General features: G+C 53.2%; 2 protein-coding genes across 8 annotated transcripts in view; one reads left to right on the forward strand and one right to left on the reverse strand.

Annotated features, from left to right (window-relative positions):
• Positions 1-17,434, reverse strand: part of LOC142243730 (uncharacterized) — a 1,240,762-nt gene that overhangs the window by 1,036,604 nt on the left and 186,724 nt on the right. The window lies entirely within an intron of this gene.
• LOC142243729 (arf-GAP with GTPase, ANK repeat and PH domain-containing protein 3-like) overlaps positions 1-17,434 on the forward strand; it is a 367,370-nt gene that overhangs the window by 345,021 nt on the left and 4,915 nt on the right. For both annotated transcript variants that reach the window (XM_075315925.1, XM_075315926.1), the window contains one exon: positions 6,678-6,900. In XM_075315925.1, coding sequence (XP_075172040.1) covers positions 6,678-6,900 — 223 coding nt within the window. The remainder of the gene's footprint in view (positions 1-6,677; positions 6,901-17,434) is intronic.

Raw genomic sequence — 17,434 nt, forward strand, 5'->3', positions numbered from 1 at the left:
TGTAGAAGGCAGAGGACAGGTCTAGAAGGATGAGTACAGAGTAATGTAGAAGGCAGAGGACAGGTCTAGGAGGAGGAACACAGAGTAATGTAGAAGGCAGAGGACAGGTCTAGGAGGAGGAGCACAGAGTAATGTAGAAGGTACAGGACATGTCTGGGAGGATGAGCACAGAGTAATGTAGAAGGCAGAGGACAGGTCTAGGAGGAGGAGCACAGAGTAATGTAGAAGGCAGAGGACAGGTCTAGGAGGAGGAGCACAGAGTAATGTAGAAGGTACAGGACATGTCTGGGAGGATGAGCACAGAGTAATGTAGGAGGCAGAGGACAGGTCTAGGAGGAGGAGCACAGAGTAATGTAGAAGGCAGAGGACAGGTCTAGAAAGAGGAGCACAGAGTAATGTAGAAGGCAGAGGACAGGTCTAGGAGGAGGAGCACAGAGTAATGTAGAAGGTACAGGACATGTCTGGGAGGATGAGCACAGAGTAATGTAGGAGGCAGAGGACAGGTCTAGGAGGAGGAGCACAGAGTAATGTAGAAGGCAGAGGACAGGTCTAGAAAGAGGAACACAGAGTAATGTAGAAGGCAGAGAACAGGTCTAGGAGGAGGAGCACAGAGTAATGTAGAAGGCAGAGGACAGGTCTAGGAGGAGGAGCACAGAGTAATGTAAAAGGCAGAGGACAGGTCTAGGAGGAGGAGCACAGAGTAATGTAGAATGCAGAGGACAAGTCTAGGAGGAGGAGGACAGAGTAATGTAGAAGGCAGAGGACAGGTCTAAGAGGAGGAGCACAGAGTAATGTAGAAGGCAGAGGACAGGTCTAAGAGGAGGAGCACACAGTAATGTAGAGGGCAGGGGACAGGTCTAGGAGGAGGAGCACAGAGTAATGTAGAAGGCAGAGGACAGGTCTAAGAGGAGGAGGACAGAGTAATGTAGAAGGCAAAGGACAAGTCTAGGAGGAGGTGCACAGAGTAACGTAGAAGGCAGAGGACAGGTCTAGAAGGAGGAGCACAGAGTAATGAAGAAGGCAGAGAACAGGTCTAGGAGGAGGAGCACAGAGTAATGTAGAAGGCAGAGGACAGGTCTAGAAGGAGGAGCACAGAGTAATGTAGAAGGCAGAGAACAGGTCTAGGAGGAGGAGCACAGAGTAATGTAGAAGGCAGAGAACAGGTCTAGGAGGAGGAGCACAGAATAATGTAGAAGGCAGAGGACAGGTCTAAGAGGAGGAGCACAGAGTAATGTAGAAGGCAGAGGACAGGTCTAGGAGGAGGAGCACACAGTAATATAGAGGGCAGGGGACAGGTCTAGGAGGAGGAGCACAGAGTAATGTAGAAGGCAGAGGACAGAGTAATGTAGAAGGCAAAGGACAGGTCTAGGAGGAGGTGCACAGAGTAATGTAGAAGGCAGAGGACAGGTCTAGAAGGAGGAGCACAGAGTAATGAAGAAGGCAGAGAACAGGTCTAGGAGGAGGAGCACAGAGTAATGTAGAAGGCAGAGGACAGGTCTAGAAGGAGGAGCACAGAGTAATGTAGAAGGCAGAGAACAGGTCTAGGAGGAGGAGCACAGAGTAATGTAGAAGGCAGAGAACAGGTCTAGGAGGAGGAGCACAGAATAATGTAGAAGGCAGAGGACAGGTCTAAGAGGAGGAGCACAGAGTAATGTAGAAGGCAGAGGACAGGTCTAGGAGGAGGAGCACAGAGTAATGTAGAAGGCAGAGGACAGGTCTAGGAGGAGGGGCACAGAGTAATGTAGAAGGCAGAGGACAGGTCTAGAAGGAGGAGCACAGAGTAATGTAGAAGGCAGAGGACAGGTCTAGAAGGATGAGTACAGAGTAATGTAGAAGGCAGAGGACAGGTCTAGGAGGAGGAACACAGAGTAATGTAGAAGGCAGAGGACAGGTCTAGGAGGAGGAGCACAGAGTAATGTAGAAGGTACAGGACATGTCTGGGAGGATGAGCACAGAGTAATGTAGAAGGCAGAGGACAGGTCTAGGAGGAGGAGCACAGAGTAATGTAGAAGGCAGAGGACAGGTCTAGGAGGAGGAGCACAGAGTAATGTAGAAGGTACAGGACATGTCTGGGAGGATGAGCACAGAGTAATGTAGGAGGCAGAGGACAGGTCTAGGAGGAGGAGCACAGAGTAATGTAGAAGGCAGAGGACAGGTCTAGAAAGAGGAGCACAGAGTAATGTAGAAGGCAGAGGACAGGTCTAGGAGGAGGAGCACAGAGTAATGTAGAAGGTACAGGACATGTCTGGGAGGATGAGCACAGAGTAATGTAGGAGGCAGAGGACAGGTCTAGGAGGAGGAGCACAGAGTAATGTAGAAGGCAGAGGACAGGTCTAGAAAGAGGAACACAGAGTAATGTAGAAGGCAGAGAACAGGTCTAGGAGGAGGAGCACAGAGTAATGTAGAAGGCAGAGGACAGGTCTAGGAGGAGGAGCACAGAGTAATGTAAAAGGCAGAGGACAGGTCTAGGAGGAGGAGCACAGAGTAATGTAGAATGCAGAGGACAAGTCTAGGAGGAGGAGGACAGAGTAATGTAGAAGGCAGAGGACAGGTCTAAGAGGAGGAGCACAGAGTAATGTAGAAGGCAGAGGACAGGTCTAAGAGGAGGAGCACACAGTAATGTAGAGGGCAGGGGACAGGTCTAGGAGGAGGAGCACAGAGTAATGTAGAAGGCAGAGGACAGGTCTAAGAGGAGGAGGACAGAGTAATGTAGAAGGCAAAGGACAAGTCTAGGAGGAGGTGCACAGAGTAACGTAGAAGGCAGAGGACAGGTCTAGAAGGAGGAGCACAGAGTAATGAAGAAGGCAGAGAACAGGTCTAGGAGGAGGAGCACAGAGTAATGTAGAAGGCAGAGGACAGGTCTAGAAGGAGGAGCACAGAGTAATGTAGAAGGCAGAGAACAGGTCTAGGAGGAGGAGCACAGAGTAATGTAGAAGGCAGAGAACAGGTCTAGGAGGAGGAGCACAGAATAATGTAGAAGGCAGAGGACAGGTCTAAGAGGAGGAGCACAGAGTAATGTAGAAGGCAGAGGACAGGTCTAGGAGGAGGAGCACACAGTAATATAGAGGGCAGGGGACAGGTCTAGGAGGAGGAGCACAGAGTAATGTAGAAGGCAGAGGACAGAGTAATGTAGAAGGCAAAGGACAGGTCTAGGAGGAGGTGCACAGAGTAATGTAGAAGGCAGAGGACAGGTCTAGAAGGAGGAGCACAGAGTAATGAAGAAGGCAGAGAACAGGTCTAGGAGGAGGAGCACAGAGTAATGTAGAAGGCAGAGGACAGGTCTAGAAGGAGGAGCACAGAGTAATGTAGAAGGCAGAGAACAGGTCTAGGAGGAGGAGCACAGAGTAATGTAGAAGGCAGAGAACAGGTCTAGGAGGAGGAGCACAGAATAATGTAGAAGGCAGAGGACAGGTCTAAGAGGAGGAGCACAGAGTAATGTAGAAGGCAGAGGACAGGTCTAGGAGGAGGAGCACAGAGTAATGTAGAAGGCAGAGGACAGGTCTAGGAGGAGGGGCACAGAGTGATGTAGAAGGCAGAGGACAGGACTAGGAGAAGGAGCACAGAGTAATGTAGAAGGCAGAGGACAGGTCTAGGAGGAGGAGCACAGAGAAATGTAGGAGGCAGAGGACAGGACTAGAAGGAGCACAGAGTAATGTAGAAGGCAGAGGACCGGTCTAGAAGGAGGAGCACAGAGTAATGTAGAAGGCAGAGGACAGGACTAGGAGGAGGAGCGCAGAGTAATGTAGAAGGCAGAGGACAGGTCTAGGAGGAGGAGCACAGAGTAATGTAGAAGGCAGAGGACAGGTCTAGGAGGAGGAGTACAGAGTAATGTAGAATGGAGAGGACAAGTCTAGAAGGAGGAGCACAGAGTAATGTAGAAGGCAGAGGACAGGTCTAGGAGGAGGAGCACAGAGTAATGTAGAAGGCAGAGGCCAGGTCCAGGAGGAGGAGCACAGAGTAATGTAGGAGGCAGAGGACAGGTGTAGGAGGAGGAGCACAGAGTAATGTAGGAGGCAGAGCACAGGTCCAGGAGGAGGAGCACAGAGTAATGTAGGAGGCAGAGGACAGGACTGGAAGGAGCACAGAGTAATGTAGAAGGCAGAGGACAGGTCCAGGAGGAGGAGCACAGAGTAATGTAGAAGGCAGAGGACAGGTCTAGGAGGAGGAGCACAGAGTAATGTAGAAGGCAGAAGACAGGTCTAGAAGAAGGAGCACAGAGTAATGTAGAAGGCAGAGGACAGGTCTGGGAGGAGGAGCACAGAGTAATGTAGAAGGCAGAGGACAAGTCTAGAAGGAGGAGCACAGAGTAATGTAGAAGGCAGAGGACAGGTCCAGGAGGAGGAGCACAGAGTAATGTAGAAGGCAGAAGACAGGTCTAGAAGAAGGAGCACAGAGTAATGTAGAAGGCAGAGGACAGGTCTGGGAGGAGGAGCACAGAGTAATGTAGAAGGGACAGGACAGGTCTAGGAGGAGGAGCACAGAGTAATGTAGAAGGCAGAGGACAAGTCTAGAAGGAGAAGCACAGAGTAATGTAGAAGGCAGAGGACAGGTCTAGGAGGAGGAGCACAGAGTAATGTAGAAGGCAGAGGACAGGTCTAGGAGGAGGAGTACAGAGTAATGTAGAATGGAGAGGACAAGTCTAGAAGGAGGAGCACAGAGTAATGTAGAAGGCAGAGGACAGGTCTAGGAGGAGGAGCACAGAGTAATGTAGAAGGCAGAGGACAGGTCTAGGAGGAGGAGCACAGAGTAATGTAGAAGGCAGAGGACAGGTCTAGGAGGAGGAGCACAGAGTAATGTAGAAGGCAGAGGACAGGTCCAGGAGGAGGAGGACAGAGTAATGTAGGAGGCAGAGGAGTTTGGGGCGGAGGAGCACAGAGTAATGTAGGAGGCAGAGGAGTTTGGGGCGGAGGTGGGTTGGGTCTGGTCAAGTGCTCAAGTGTTGAGGTGCTATTTGTAGAGGAGATGAGTATGCTCTCATCAGTGATGTTGGTGAGGGAGGTTATGGAGTAGGACCGTGGTCTGGTAAATGAAGTTTTTGGCTGGTTGAGCCGCCTTCATTGGTTGATCTTCTCTTTGACATGTACAGCAAGGTTTTCTGCAGAGATGAGGGAGGTTGAAGCAGCGGTGTTGGAGGAGAGCGGTGTTGGAGGAGAGCGCTGTTGGAGGAGAGCGCTGTTGGAGGAGAGCGCTGTTGGAGGAGAGCGCTGTTGGAGGAGAGCGCTGTTGGAGGAGAGCGGTGCAGGCGTTGGATGACTGTTATGGGTTGTAGGATAAAGACGATATGAGGGCTTTGAAGTAATCCTGAGTTGGGGCCGACTGGAATGTGAACATTGCTTTTTAAATGTAGTGACGTCTTCTCTCTCGAGTGTTTTCTTCTGGCTCCACTCAGCAGCCCTGGACATTTGTCAAAGCTTTTTAGTGAGGTTATTCTGCCAGGGTTGTCTATTGATTCTCTGCACACATAACTGCACCACCAGAAAAGAAGGCACAACCTGATGATGGGGAGCGCCTCATAATGGTGGAAGAAATACAGAAAACGCGGTGCAGAACTGTCACCTCTGCGCTATGTCCCAGAGAAGATGGAGAACGCATCATTTCTCCAGGACTCATTCTCCAGCTGTCGAGGCTTCCCTTCAGCCGTCCTCTGCGGTCCAGCCGCGTGCCGGCATATCTCCGATATGGAGTCCACTGAGTGAGCGATGATCGTGTGGACACTGCGTCCTTGACGTCGTTAGATCTGGCGCATTATTGGTGTGGAGTCCATATCCCAGGGATCTGCTGGCATGCGGCTGGACGACGTCTGTCATCATGTGCATATGCTGGGTTATGTTCTCCGGGGGTTGCACCTTGAACTCTCCTTTTTGGATCACACTGTAATATCAAGAAATAAATCTCCCTATAAGATTCAAGACAAAACAATAATAAAGGATGAAACAGAATGAATAAGTCGGATGCCAAAATGATGAGAGCAGAATGGAGCTGTGGACGCAGAGAGCCAGCTAGTGCAGCGTCTTCCGAGGCAGTGAAACGCGTGGGACGGTTCCTCTACATCAGACTACATGGACGCGTCCCACCATTATGAGGAATTTATCATTCCCCATGATCACATTGTGCCTTCTTTTCTGGTGGTGTCCAATTATTTGTATGAGGCCTACTGAGGCCCCGGGACGGAGGCTGGAGTCCTTCTGAATCATGACAGGACTGCTCTTTGTCTTTTTTGTATCTGTCTCATGTCCTGGGGTGTACAGACCACCTACAATGGGGGTCTCTGCCATCTGGCCGCATCTGCCAAGTGTACAGCAAAACTTCTCTTACCATACAAGGCCAAGGCTAATGCTCAGCAGAACGTCTGTGCCAATCCTTCAGTTGCAGCAGATTTAGCAAGACCACTGAATGTTCGCTGCAACCGATCATTGACCAGTGCGACCCATCCTTCACTTCCTCTTCTGTAGACAGTCTAATCATCTGAATGTCACCAAAAGAAGCCATAGATGAGACCCTAATCTTCACAAAGGAAGGTGACAGAAAGTCAAGAGAAGAGGGAGGCTCGGGAGCGCCGCACGGCGTGAGCTTGGGGCGCACTCACACGAGGGTTCGTGGGTCACGGCTCACTGGTCAGCTGTGGGATTTGTTTCTTACCCCTCTCTGAAGTAACCTCTGCTCTTCTTGTCCTTTAGACCCTGACTGGGCTAGTCTGAACCTCGGAGCACTGATGTGTATAGAGTGTTCTGGGATACATCGTAACCTCGGGACTCACTTGTCTCGCGTGCGCTCCCTTGATTTGGATGATTGGCCTGTGGAGCTTACAATGGTCATGATGGCGATTGGGAACAGCCTGGCGAATGGTGTTTGGGAGCACTGTACAGAGGGTTATACCAAGCCAAATCCAGAGATCTCCAGGTGAGTACAGAACACTGAGCACCCAGTCCCCGAAATATTCCCTAAAACTAGAACAGAGATTCTTAAAATCCTATAAGCAACATAAAGCATTGTCTATTTTAAGTCAAGTCTGTAAGGTCCGCAGGGCCTGGCATCCATCCTGCTCCACACTCCCGGGAGGAGCCACCTCTGCTCCACACTCCCGGGAGGAGCCACCTCTGCTCCACACTCCCGGGAGGAGCCACCTCTGCTCCACACTCCCGGGAGGAGCCACCTCTGCTCCACACTCCCGGGAGGAGCCACCTCTGCTCCACACTCCCGGGAGGAGCCACCTCTGCGCCAACCTCCCGGGAGGAGCCACCTCTGCGCCACACTCCCGGGAGGAGCCACCTCTGCGCCACACTCCTGGAGGAGCCACCTCTGCGCCACACTCCCGGGAGGAGCCACCTCTGCGCCACACTCCCGGGAGGAGCCACCTCTGCTCAACACTTCCGGGAAGAGCCCCCTCTGCTCAACACGTCCGGGAGGAGCCCCCTCTGCTCATTCCGGGAGGAGCCACCTCTGCTCCACATTCCCAGGAGGAGCCACCTCTCATTTTATCGTGTACCAATCAGGTTTTCGTGATAAATGCCAGTTTGAAGCCTGAAAGACTGAGCTGGTGCCTCGCTTCTTGGTATAGATTGAGCTGGTGCCTCGCTCCATGGTACAGATTGAGCTGGTGCCTCGCTCCATGGTATAGATTGAGCTGGTGCCTCGCTTCTTGGTATAGATTGAGCTGGTGCCTCGCTCCATGGTATAGATTGAGCTGGTGCCTCGCTCCATGGTATAGATTGAGCTGGTGCCTCGCTCCATGGTATAGATTGAGCTGGTGCCTCGCTCCATGGTATAGATTGAGCTGGTGCCTCGCTCCATGGTATAGATTGAGCTGGTGCCTCGCTCCATGGTATAGATTGAGCTGGTGCCTCGCTCCATGATATAGATTGAGCTGGTGCCTCGCTCCTTGTTATAGATTGAGCTGGTGCCTCGCTCCATGGTATAGATTGAGCTGGTGCCTCGCTCCATGGTATAGATTGAGCTGGTGCCTCGCTCCATGGTATAGATTGAGCTGGCGCCTTGCTCCATGGTATAGATTGAGCTGGCGCCTCGCTCCATGGTATAGATTGAGCTGGCGCCTCGCTCCATGGTATAGATTGAGCTGGCGCCTCGCTCCATGGTATAGATTGAGCTGGTGCCTCGCTCCATGGTATAGATTGAGCTGGTGCCTCGCTCCATGGTATAGATTGAGCTGGTGCCTCGCTCCATGGTATAGATTGAGCTGGTGCCTCGCTCCATGGTATAGATTGAGATAGAAGGAACACGGTAGTGTCATCTTGGGACGTCAACCGGTAATTGACAGAAAGCTTTTGATTTTTAATACCTCCCTGGCCAGCAAAAATAAAAAAGCATGCTACCTCCCTGGCCGGCGCCACTCTTGTACTCCATGAGCTACTGGTAGATGCAGGATACAAAAACCCCCAATGTGGCACTCCCACATAGATTACCAGGACAGCGGAGGAACGTAGATGTATATTTATTAGTAAAACTCAATGCGTTTCGCCTACTATATAGCCTTCATCAAGTGTACAAAAAAAAACCTAAAATATACAATGGCAGCCTTCACAGTGCCTGGCTTATATAGAGACTTACATCTAAAGGAAAGGGTGCCAACAACTGCAATTGAGCGCCCCGGAGGTCCGGAGCTCAACGCCGCCAGTGACTATATAAAAATAATAAAACAAAAAATGTACATTTTTTCTTGTTTTCTTAGTTTTTTAAACTAATGTCGATCTCTATAACATCTCATCAGAGAAAAAAATGGTGCTCCCCAAAATGAATAAAACTGTTTCTTTATTTCAAGTATAACAACAATATTACAATTATTAAAAATAGCAAGAAGGCCATAAAGATGGCGTCACCACCCAGTATAATAAGCATGCATATAATAATGCCAATTCATTGACCGCATCACATACAGCTGAAAAAGAGGGGCTGCATAGAGGGAAACTTAGTTACCAGTGGTAATCAATGTATACAATTCCTATATAATAAGTACCGCTCAACTAACATACATAACCCATATCAATATCCACCCATAGATCCCCTCAGTTAATTGGTAACCATAATGATGATACTGACCCGTTATATTAGTAATGTGAAGCCTCCCAGCTGCCACTGATGAGCTGCTGCCACTGATGAGCTGCTGCCACTGATGAGCTGCTGCCACTGATGAGCCGCAGCCATGTGACGACATCTGGGCACTTGTATGGGGGAGGACTGTTCTTCTTTTGTTGGACGGATCAGGAGACATGTACCATTGTTTCGTGTGGGACTGTTCGGTGTCTCTTTCTGTGTGTTAATTTCTGAAATGTCTCCATGTGAAGGACAATTATGCATTCTAATTGAATCAGTGAATGAGGGAGCAGCCATGATTGTCTTCCCCCTCCCCCCATTCCTATGGGACACAATCCGACAAAATGGGAGCTGAGAGATATAAAAAGACCTTGCTTCTGTCACCGTGTGTCATTCTGCAGTACTTCAGCCTAGGGTCCATGGTTCCAGCTGGAAGATCACAGAACTACTTCAGTGACCAACAGTGAGCCGACAAATTTGCTGGAGAGCCGAGGTTGGGACAATCCAGTCACCTGGCTGTATATCTTGCTGTAATCGGTCAGCTTCCTAAACTTGTCGCTGTCTCCTCTTCTTGCTGGGAATGTACTATATGCTGTTCACTGTTGTTGAGCTAATAAGGTCTCACCAATGTGTGGTTTCCTCACCCTGTGTTTTCTATATAGTGCTCTGCCCATGAGGAAGGAGTCCAGGTGTTCAGTGGGATGAGCTCTAGTCCATGTGGTCTTTCTAAAGACAACCAGGCCAGCAGATAAGACCACCCACTGACCCTTGTGTCTCCACAACCAGTGGCAGTGGTGAGATAGTACTCAGACTATGAGACTATTAAGAACACCCTGTTGGCCCTTTTTACCATCACTCCCGAGAGATATTGCACCAAGTTCCAGGACTTTGTGTCGCCAGGGGCCTCCTATGTAGAAAGAGGCAGTTAACTCCAACAGGACTGCAACCGCTGGCTTGATGGTTGGGCTGCTGCCCTCCGGTACGTGATCATGCTCAAACAATTTATGGAGAAGATGGCCCCAGAAATATGAGACTGGGTAGCTGCCTGGAAGGCCAACACCTGGGAGGGAGATACTGTAGATCATAAGGCGTTTAGGTGAAGTTAAACTCCCAGATCCCATATTAGAGCTGTCGTGCCCTACTCCAGTCCATGCCCTTTATAGGTGACCTATTCCAGAGGATTTTCGTTCTCACACTGGTCGACTTTGCCACCCGCTTCCCAAAGGCCGTTGCCCTGTCATCCATAGATGCGGACCACATGGCTCAAGCTGTACTGAACATAGTTAGTCAAGTAGCCTTTCTGCAGGAGGGTTGACCTACCAGAGGTCCCAGTGCCAATGCGAGTGGATTCAGACTCTCTGGGAGAAATACGAAGTACGCTCCATGTGCACCATCACCTAGAAACTAACGGGTTGTGTGAGCGCTTCAATTGAATGCTCAAACAGCTTATTAGCCGAAATGTAGTGTCCGTGGAGGAAGAGAAACTGCAGCAGCCTCTCTTTGCCTACCGTGAGGTACCGCCTATTGTACTTGGTTTTTCCCCTTCAAGTTGTTGTACGAGGGCTTTTAGAACTGGTACAAGAGAGTTGGGAGTGCACCTTCACCACACAAGAAGTTCCCATTTTGGATTATGTCCAAACGTTTAGGGAAAAGATGAGGCACCTCATGGCATTAGCCCACTGGAATTTAGAAGTAGCTCAGGAAAGGCAACAACAATGTTACAACCGCACAGCCCACCTCCGAGAATTTGAACTGTGGACAGAACGATCTAGTGCAAGTACCAGTAGTAAATAAGCTGCAAGGGATACTGGCAGATCTCACTCACAAAAGAGGCTCAAGATAAGTCCGCATTCATCACCCCTTTTGGTCTGTATGAGTTCACCAGCATGCCATTTGGGATGAAGAACCCCTTAGCTAGCATCCAAAGGATGGTGGACCAGTTAGTAGAAGGATGGCCGGATTATGCCCAGGCCTACCTGGATGACATTGCTATCTTCAGTGACACCTGGGAAGAGTATCTTCAGCACCTGTCCCAGGTGCTGAAACTAGTAGCCAAAGCCCAACACACCACCTGACCAGTGCGAAATTGGGATGGCAGAGGTGCTATACCTGGTACATCGGGTGGAAAGTGGGTGCAATCATCCAGAACTTGCAAAAGTAGAAGGCATTACCCAATGGCCCCACCCAGTCAACCAAAAACAGGTCCGCGCATTAATAGGAACTGTAAATTATTGAAAGTTTATCCTAAATTAAAGTGCAGTAGCAAAGCTCCCCTCTGACCTCATCACCAAAAGGTATGCCACAACCTCATCTGGACCCCAGAATGCGAGTCCGCATTCCTCCAGCTGAAAACCCAGCTAGCCCAGAGCCCAGTTCTGGCCGCTCATGACTTCCGCCGCCGGTTCTTTGTCCAACAGACAAATCTGATAACGGACTAGGAGCTGTACTCTGCCAAGTGCGGGCTGACGGTTAGGAGCATCCAATAGCCTATCTCTTCCGAAAGCTGTTGGACCAAGAGAGGGCCTATGCCACAATAGTAAAAGAATGCCTGGCCATAGTCTGGACCCTGAAAAATTGCAGCCATACCTTTACAGCAAGGAGTTCACAGTCCCAGCTGACCACAATCACTTAAGTTGGCCAGATCACACCGCGGGGATAACGGATGTTTACTCAGATGGAGTATGGCCTTACAGTCCTAAAATTTTTTCACCAGGATCCAGCAGTCTCCAGGGCTAATTAAGAAGGGGGAGGAGTGTGAGATCTCTGCATCTGGCCATTTGCGGGCGGGTGGGGGGGGCAGGGATATATTCTTAATTATGCCAGAGCACCCGCTGACCCCCGTGTCTCCACAGGAGAGCACCCGCTGACCCTCGCGTCTCCACAGGAGAGCACCCGCTGACCCTCGCGTCTCCACAGGAGAGCACCCGCTGACCCTCGCGTCTCCACAGGAGAGCACCCGCTGACCCTCGCGTCTCCACAGGAGAGCACCCGCTGACCCTCGCGTCTCCACAGGAGAGCATCCGCTGACCCTCGCGTCTCCACAGGAGAGCACCCGCTGACTCTCGCGTCTCCACAGGAGAGCACTTGTTGACCCTCGCGTCTCCACAGGAGAGCACCCGCTGACCCTCGCGTCTCCACAGGAGAGCACCCTCTTACCCTCGCGTCTCCACACAAGAGCACCCGCTGACCCTCGCGTCTCCACAGGAGAACACCCGCTGACCCTCGTGGCTCCACAGGAGAGCACCCGCTGACCCTCCTGTCTCCATATGAGAGCAAACGCTGACCCTCGCGTCTCCACAGGAGAGCACCCACTGACCCTCGCGTCTCCACAGGAGAGCACCCACCTACTCCCGTGTCTCCACAGGAGAGCACTTGTTGACCCTCGCGTCTCCACAGGAGAGCACCCGCTGACCCTCGCGTTTCCACAGGAGAGCACCTACTGACCCTCGCATCTCCACAGGAGAGCACCCGCTGACCCTCGCGTCTCCACAGGAGAGCACCCGCTGACCCTCCTATCTCCATATGAGAGCAAACGCTGACCCTCGCGTCTCCACAGGAAAGCACCCACTGACCCTCACGTCTCCACAGGAGAGCACCCTCCTACTCCCGTGTCTCCACAGGAGAGCACCCGCTGACCCTCGCGTCTCCATAGGAGAGCACCCTCTTACCCTCGTGTCTCTACAGGAGAGCACCCGCTGACCCTCGCGTCTCCACAGGAGAGCACCCACTGACCCGCGCGTCTCCACAGGAGAGCACCCGCTGACCCTCGCGTCTCCATAGGAGAGCACCCTCTTACCCTCGCGTCTCTACAGGAGAGCACCCGCTGACCCTCGCGTCTCCACAGAAGAGCTCCCGCTGACCCTCGTGTCTCCACAGGAGAACACCCGCTGACCCTTGCGTCTCCACAGGAGAGCACCCACTGACCCTCGCGTCTCCACAGGAGAGCACCCACCTACTCCCGTGTCTCCACAGGAGAGCACTTGTTGACCCTCGCGTCTCCACAGGAGAGCACCCGCTGACCCTCGCGTCTCCACAGGAGAGCACCCTCTTACCCTCGCGTCTCCACAGAAGAGCACCCGCTGACCCTCGCGTCTCCACAGGAGAACACCCGCTGACCCTCGCGTCTCCACAGGAGAGCACCCGCTGACCCTCCTATCTCCATATGAGAGCAAACGCTGATCCTCGCGTCTCCACAGGAGAGCACCCACTGACCCTCGCGTCTCCACAGGAGAGCACCCTCCTACTCCCGTGTCTCCACAGGAGAGCACTTGTTGACCCTCGCGTCTCCACAGGAGAGCACCCGCTGACCCTCGCGTCTCCACAGGAGAGCACCCTCTTACCCTCGCGTCTCCACACAAGAGCACCCGCTGACCCTCGCGTCTCCACAGGAGAACACCCGCTGACCCTCGTGGCTCCACAGGAGAGCACCCGCTGACCCTCCTGTCTCCATATAAGAGCAAACACTGACCCTCGCATCTCCACAGGAGAGCACCCACTGACCCTCGCGTCTCCACAGGAGAGCACTTGTTGACCCTCGCGTCTCCACAGGAGAGCACCCGCTGACCCTCGCGTCTCCACAGGAGAGCACCCGCTGACCCTCGCGTCTCCACAGGAGAGCACCCTCTTACCCTCGCGTCTCCACACAAGAGCACCCGCTGACCCTCGCGTCTCCACAGGAGAACACCCGCTGACCCTCATGGCTCCACAGGAAAGCACCCACTGACCCTCGCGTCTCCACAGGAGAGCACCCTCCTACTCCCGTGTCTCCACAGGAGAGCACCCGCTGACCCTCGCGTCTCCATAGGAGAGCACCCTCTTACCCTCGCGTCTCTACAGGAGAGCACCCGCTGACCCTCGCGTCTCCACAGGAGAGCACCCTCTTACCTTCGCGTCTCCACAGGAGAGCACCCACTGACCCTCGCGTCTCCACAGGAGAGCACCTACTGACCCTCGCATCTCCACAGGAGAGCACCCGCTGACCCTCGCGTTTCCACAGGAGAGCACTTGTTGACCCTCGCGTCTCCACAGGAGAGCTCCCGCTGACCCTCGCGTCTCCACAGGAGAACACCCGCTGACCCTTGCGTCTCCACAGGAGAGCACCCACTGACCCTCGCGTCTCCACAGGAGAGCACCCACCTACTCCCGTGTCTCCACAGGAGAGCACTTGTTGACCCTCGCGTCTCCACAGGAGAGCACCCGCTGACCCTCGCGTCTCCACAGGAGAGCACCCGCTGACCCTCGCGTCTCCACAGGAGAGCACCCTCTTACCCTCGCGTCTCCACAGAAGAGCACCCGCTGACCCTCGCGTCTCCACAGGAGAACACCCGCTGACCCTCGCGTCTCCACAGGAGAGCACCCGCTGACCCTCCTATCTCCATATGAGAGCAAACGCTGATCCTCGCGTCTCCACAGGAGAGCACCCACTGACCCTCGCGTCTCCACAGGAGAGCACCCTCCTACTCCCGTGTCTCCACAGGAGAGCACTTGTTGACCCTCGCGTCTCCCCAGGAGAGCACCCGCTGACTCTCGCGTCTCCACAGGAGAGCACTTGTTGACCCTCGCGTCTCCACAGGAGAGCACCCGCTGACCCTCACGTCTCCACAGGAGAGCACCCTCTTACCCTCGCGTCTCCACACAAGAGCACCCGCTGACCCTCGCGTCTCCACAGGAGAACACCCGCTGACCCTCGTGGCTCCACAGGAGAGCACCCGCTGACCCTCCTGTCTCCATATAAGAGCAAACGCTGACCCTCGCATCTCCACAGGAGAGCACCCACTGACCCTCGCGTCTCCACAGGAGAGCACTTGTTGACCCTCGCGTCTCCACAGGAGAGCACCCGCTGACCCTCGCGTCTCCACAGGAGAGCACCCGCTGACCCTCGCGTCTCCACAGGAGAGCACCCTCTTACCCTCGCGTCTCCACACAAGAGCACCCGCTGACCCTCGCGTCTCCACAGGAGAACACCCGCTGACCCTCATGGCTCCACAGGAAAGCACCCACTGACCCTCGCGTCTCCACAGGAGAGCACCCTCCTACTCCCGTGTCTCCACAGGAGAGCACCCGCTGACCCTCGCGTCTCCATAGGAGAGCACCCTCTTACCCTCGCGTCTCTACAGGAGAGCACCCGCTGACCCTCGCGTCTCCACAGGAGAGCACCCTCTTACCTTCGCGTCTCCACAGAAGAGCACCCGCTGACCCTCGCGTCTCCACAGGAGAACACCCGCTGACCCTCGCGTCTCCACAGGAGAGCACCCACTGACCCTCGCGTCTCCACAGGAGAGCACCTACTGACCCTCGCATCTCCACAGGAGAGCACCCGCTGACCCTCGCGTTTCCACAGGAGAGCACCCGCTGACCCTCCTATCTCCATATGAGAGCAAACGCTGACCCTCGCGTCTCCACAGGAAAGCACCCACTGACCCTCGCGTCTCCACAGGAGAGCACCCTCCTACTCCCGTGTCTCCACAGGAGAGCACCCGCTGACCCTCGCGTCTCCATAGGAGAGCACCCGCTGACCCTCGCGTCTCTACAGGAGAGCACCCGCTGACCCTCGCGTCTCCACAGGAGAGCACCCTCTTACCTTCGCGTCTCCACAGAAGAGCACCCGCTGACCCTCGCGTCTCCACAGGAGAGCACTTGTTGACCCTCGCGTCTCCACAGGAGAGCACCCGCTGACCCTCGCGTCTCCACAGGAGAGCACCCTCTTACCCTCGCGTCTCCACAGGAGAGCACCCGCTGACCCTCGCGTCTCCACAGGAGAACATCCGCTGACCCTCGCGTCTCCACAGGAGAGCACCCGCTGACCCTCCTATCTCCATATGAGAGCAAACGCTGATCCTCGCGTCTCCACAGGAGAGCACCCACTGACCCTCGCGTCTCCACAGGAGAGCACCCTCCTACTCCCGTGTCTCCACAGGAGAGCACTTGTTGACCCTCGCGTCTCCACAGGAGAGTACCCGCTGACCCTCGCGTCTCCACAGGAGAGCACCCTCTTACCCTCGCGTCTCCACACAAGAGCACCCGCTGACCCTCGCGTCTCCACAGGAGAGCACCCGCTGACCCTCGCGTCTCCACAGGAAAGCACCCACTGACCCTCGCGTCTCCACAGAAGAACACCCGCTGACTCGCGTATCTCCACACTCCATGTGCACATCTTCTCCTTCCGTGATCTTTCTGCTCTGCCGGTGTGGTTGGCGCTCCTTCCCTGTATGACAGGGCATTATCATTTGCCTCTAATTTCCCCTGCTGTTTCCACGACATTCATGGAACCTGGTTTCTCATGCTGGGCAGCAGATCGTCAGTGAACAGCAGAGCTGTGTCTATGGGACATTGTGTCAGATACTGGTAGTAACTGCCCTATGTAGGCAGCTGTATATAGGGGCTTTCCTCATGTCTACAGCAGAGGGTTCATGGGAACCAGAGCCCTTTATTGGGAATCCCACTCGCCGCAAACCATCAAAATCTTTATTTTTAAAATCTTTAAATCTTTATTTTTATATAGCGCTAACATATTCCGCAGCACTTTACATACATTGGCAACACTGTCCCCATTGGGTCTCACAATCTAGAGTCCCTATCAGTTTGTCTTTGGAGTGTGGGAGGAAACCGGAGAACCCAGAGGAAACCCACGCAAACACAGGGAGAACATACAAACTCCTTGCAGATAGTGTCCATGGTGGGATTTGAACCCAGGACTCCAGCGCTGCAAGACTGCAGTGCTAACCACTGAGCCACCATGCTGCCCCTGAAACAAAAGATCAGAGCATAACAGGGCAAGATAATAAAATATGTACTGATGATCTGCAAAGCTTTCAGTCATTGCTGAATTTCTATAAGCTTGGCAAGGTCTTTAAAAGGAAATTAGTCTTAAATCCTTGCCCGAGTCATGGTGTGTGCCCGTCTCCCGCACTGGTCACCCCTATAGTCATTGGCATCTTGCAGAGGTTTCTACATTGTAGCAGCTCAGGGCTCTTACCTTACCCAGGAGGTCAGTTAGCTCTTACTGCACCCACTTCTGATGGCTTTCAGTCAATACTCAACTGGAGCACGAGGCATCGAGGGAGGTAGGGAACGGCCTAGACACACCATACTGCTTCCAGGCCTAATCATCATCCATCTTCTGTGGGAAAGGAGCAGCATGATTACTGCGATGTATGACTTATTGTCATTTTTCACATTCCGACCTTTTCCACAAATAGAGCTTGTACACGTTAGGCTGTGTGCACACGTTACATTTTTATTGCACTTTTTTTACGTGTTTTTGAGTGAAAATTTGTAACAAAACCCGAAGTTTCCTGACGCCAGAAAGTGGAAGAGAATCCTGCGGTCTCCGGCACACGTTGAGTATTGTCTCCTTGCAGATTTGGTGCAGGTTTAAATCTGCTGC

The sequence above is a fragment of the Anomaloglossus baeobatrachus genome, chromosome 6 (genome assembly GCF_048569485.1).
Source record: "Anomaloglossus baeobatrachus isolate aAnoBae1 chromosome 6, aAnoBae1.hap1, whole genome shotgun sequence".
Classification (NCBI taxonomy): Eukaryota; Metazoa; Chordata; class Amphibia; order Anura; family Aromobatidae; genus Anomaloglossus; species Anomaloglossus baeobatrachus.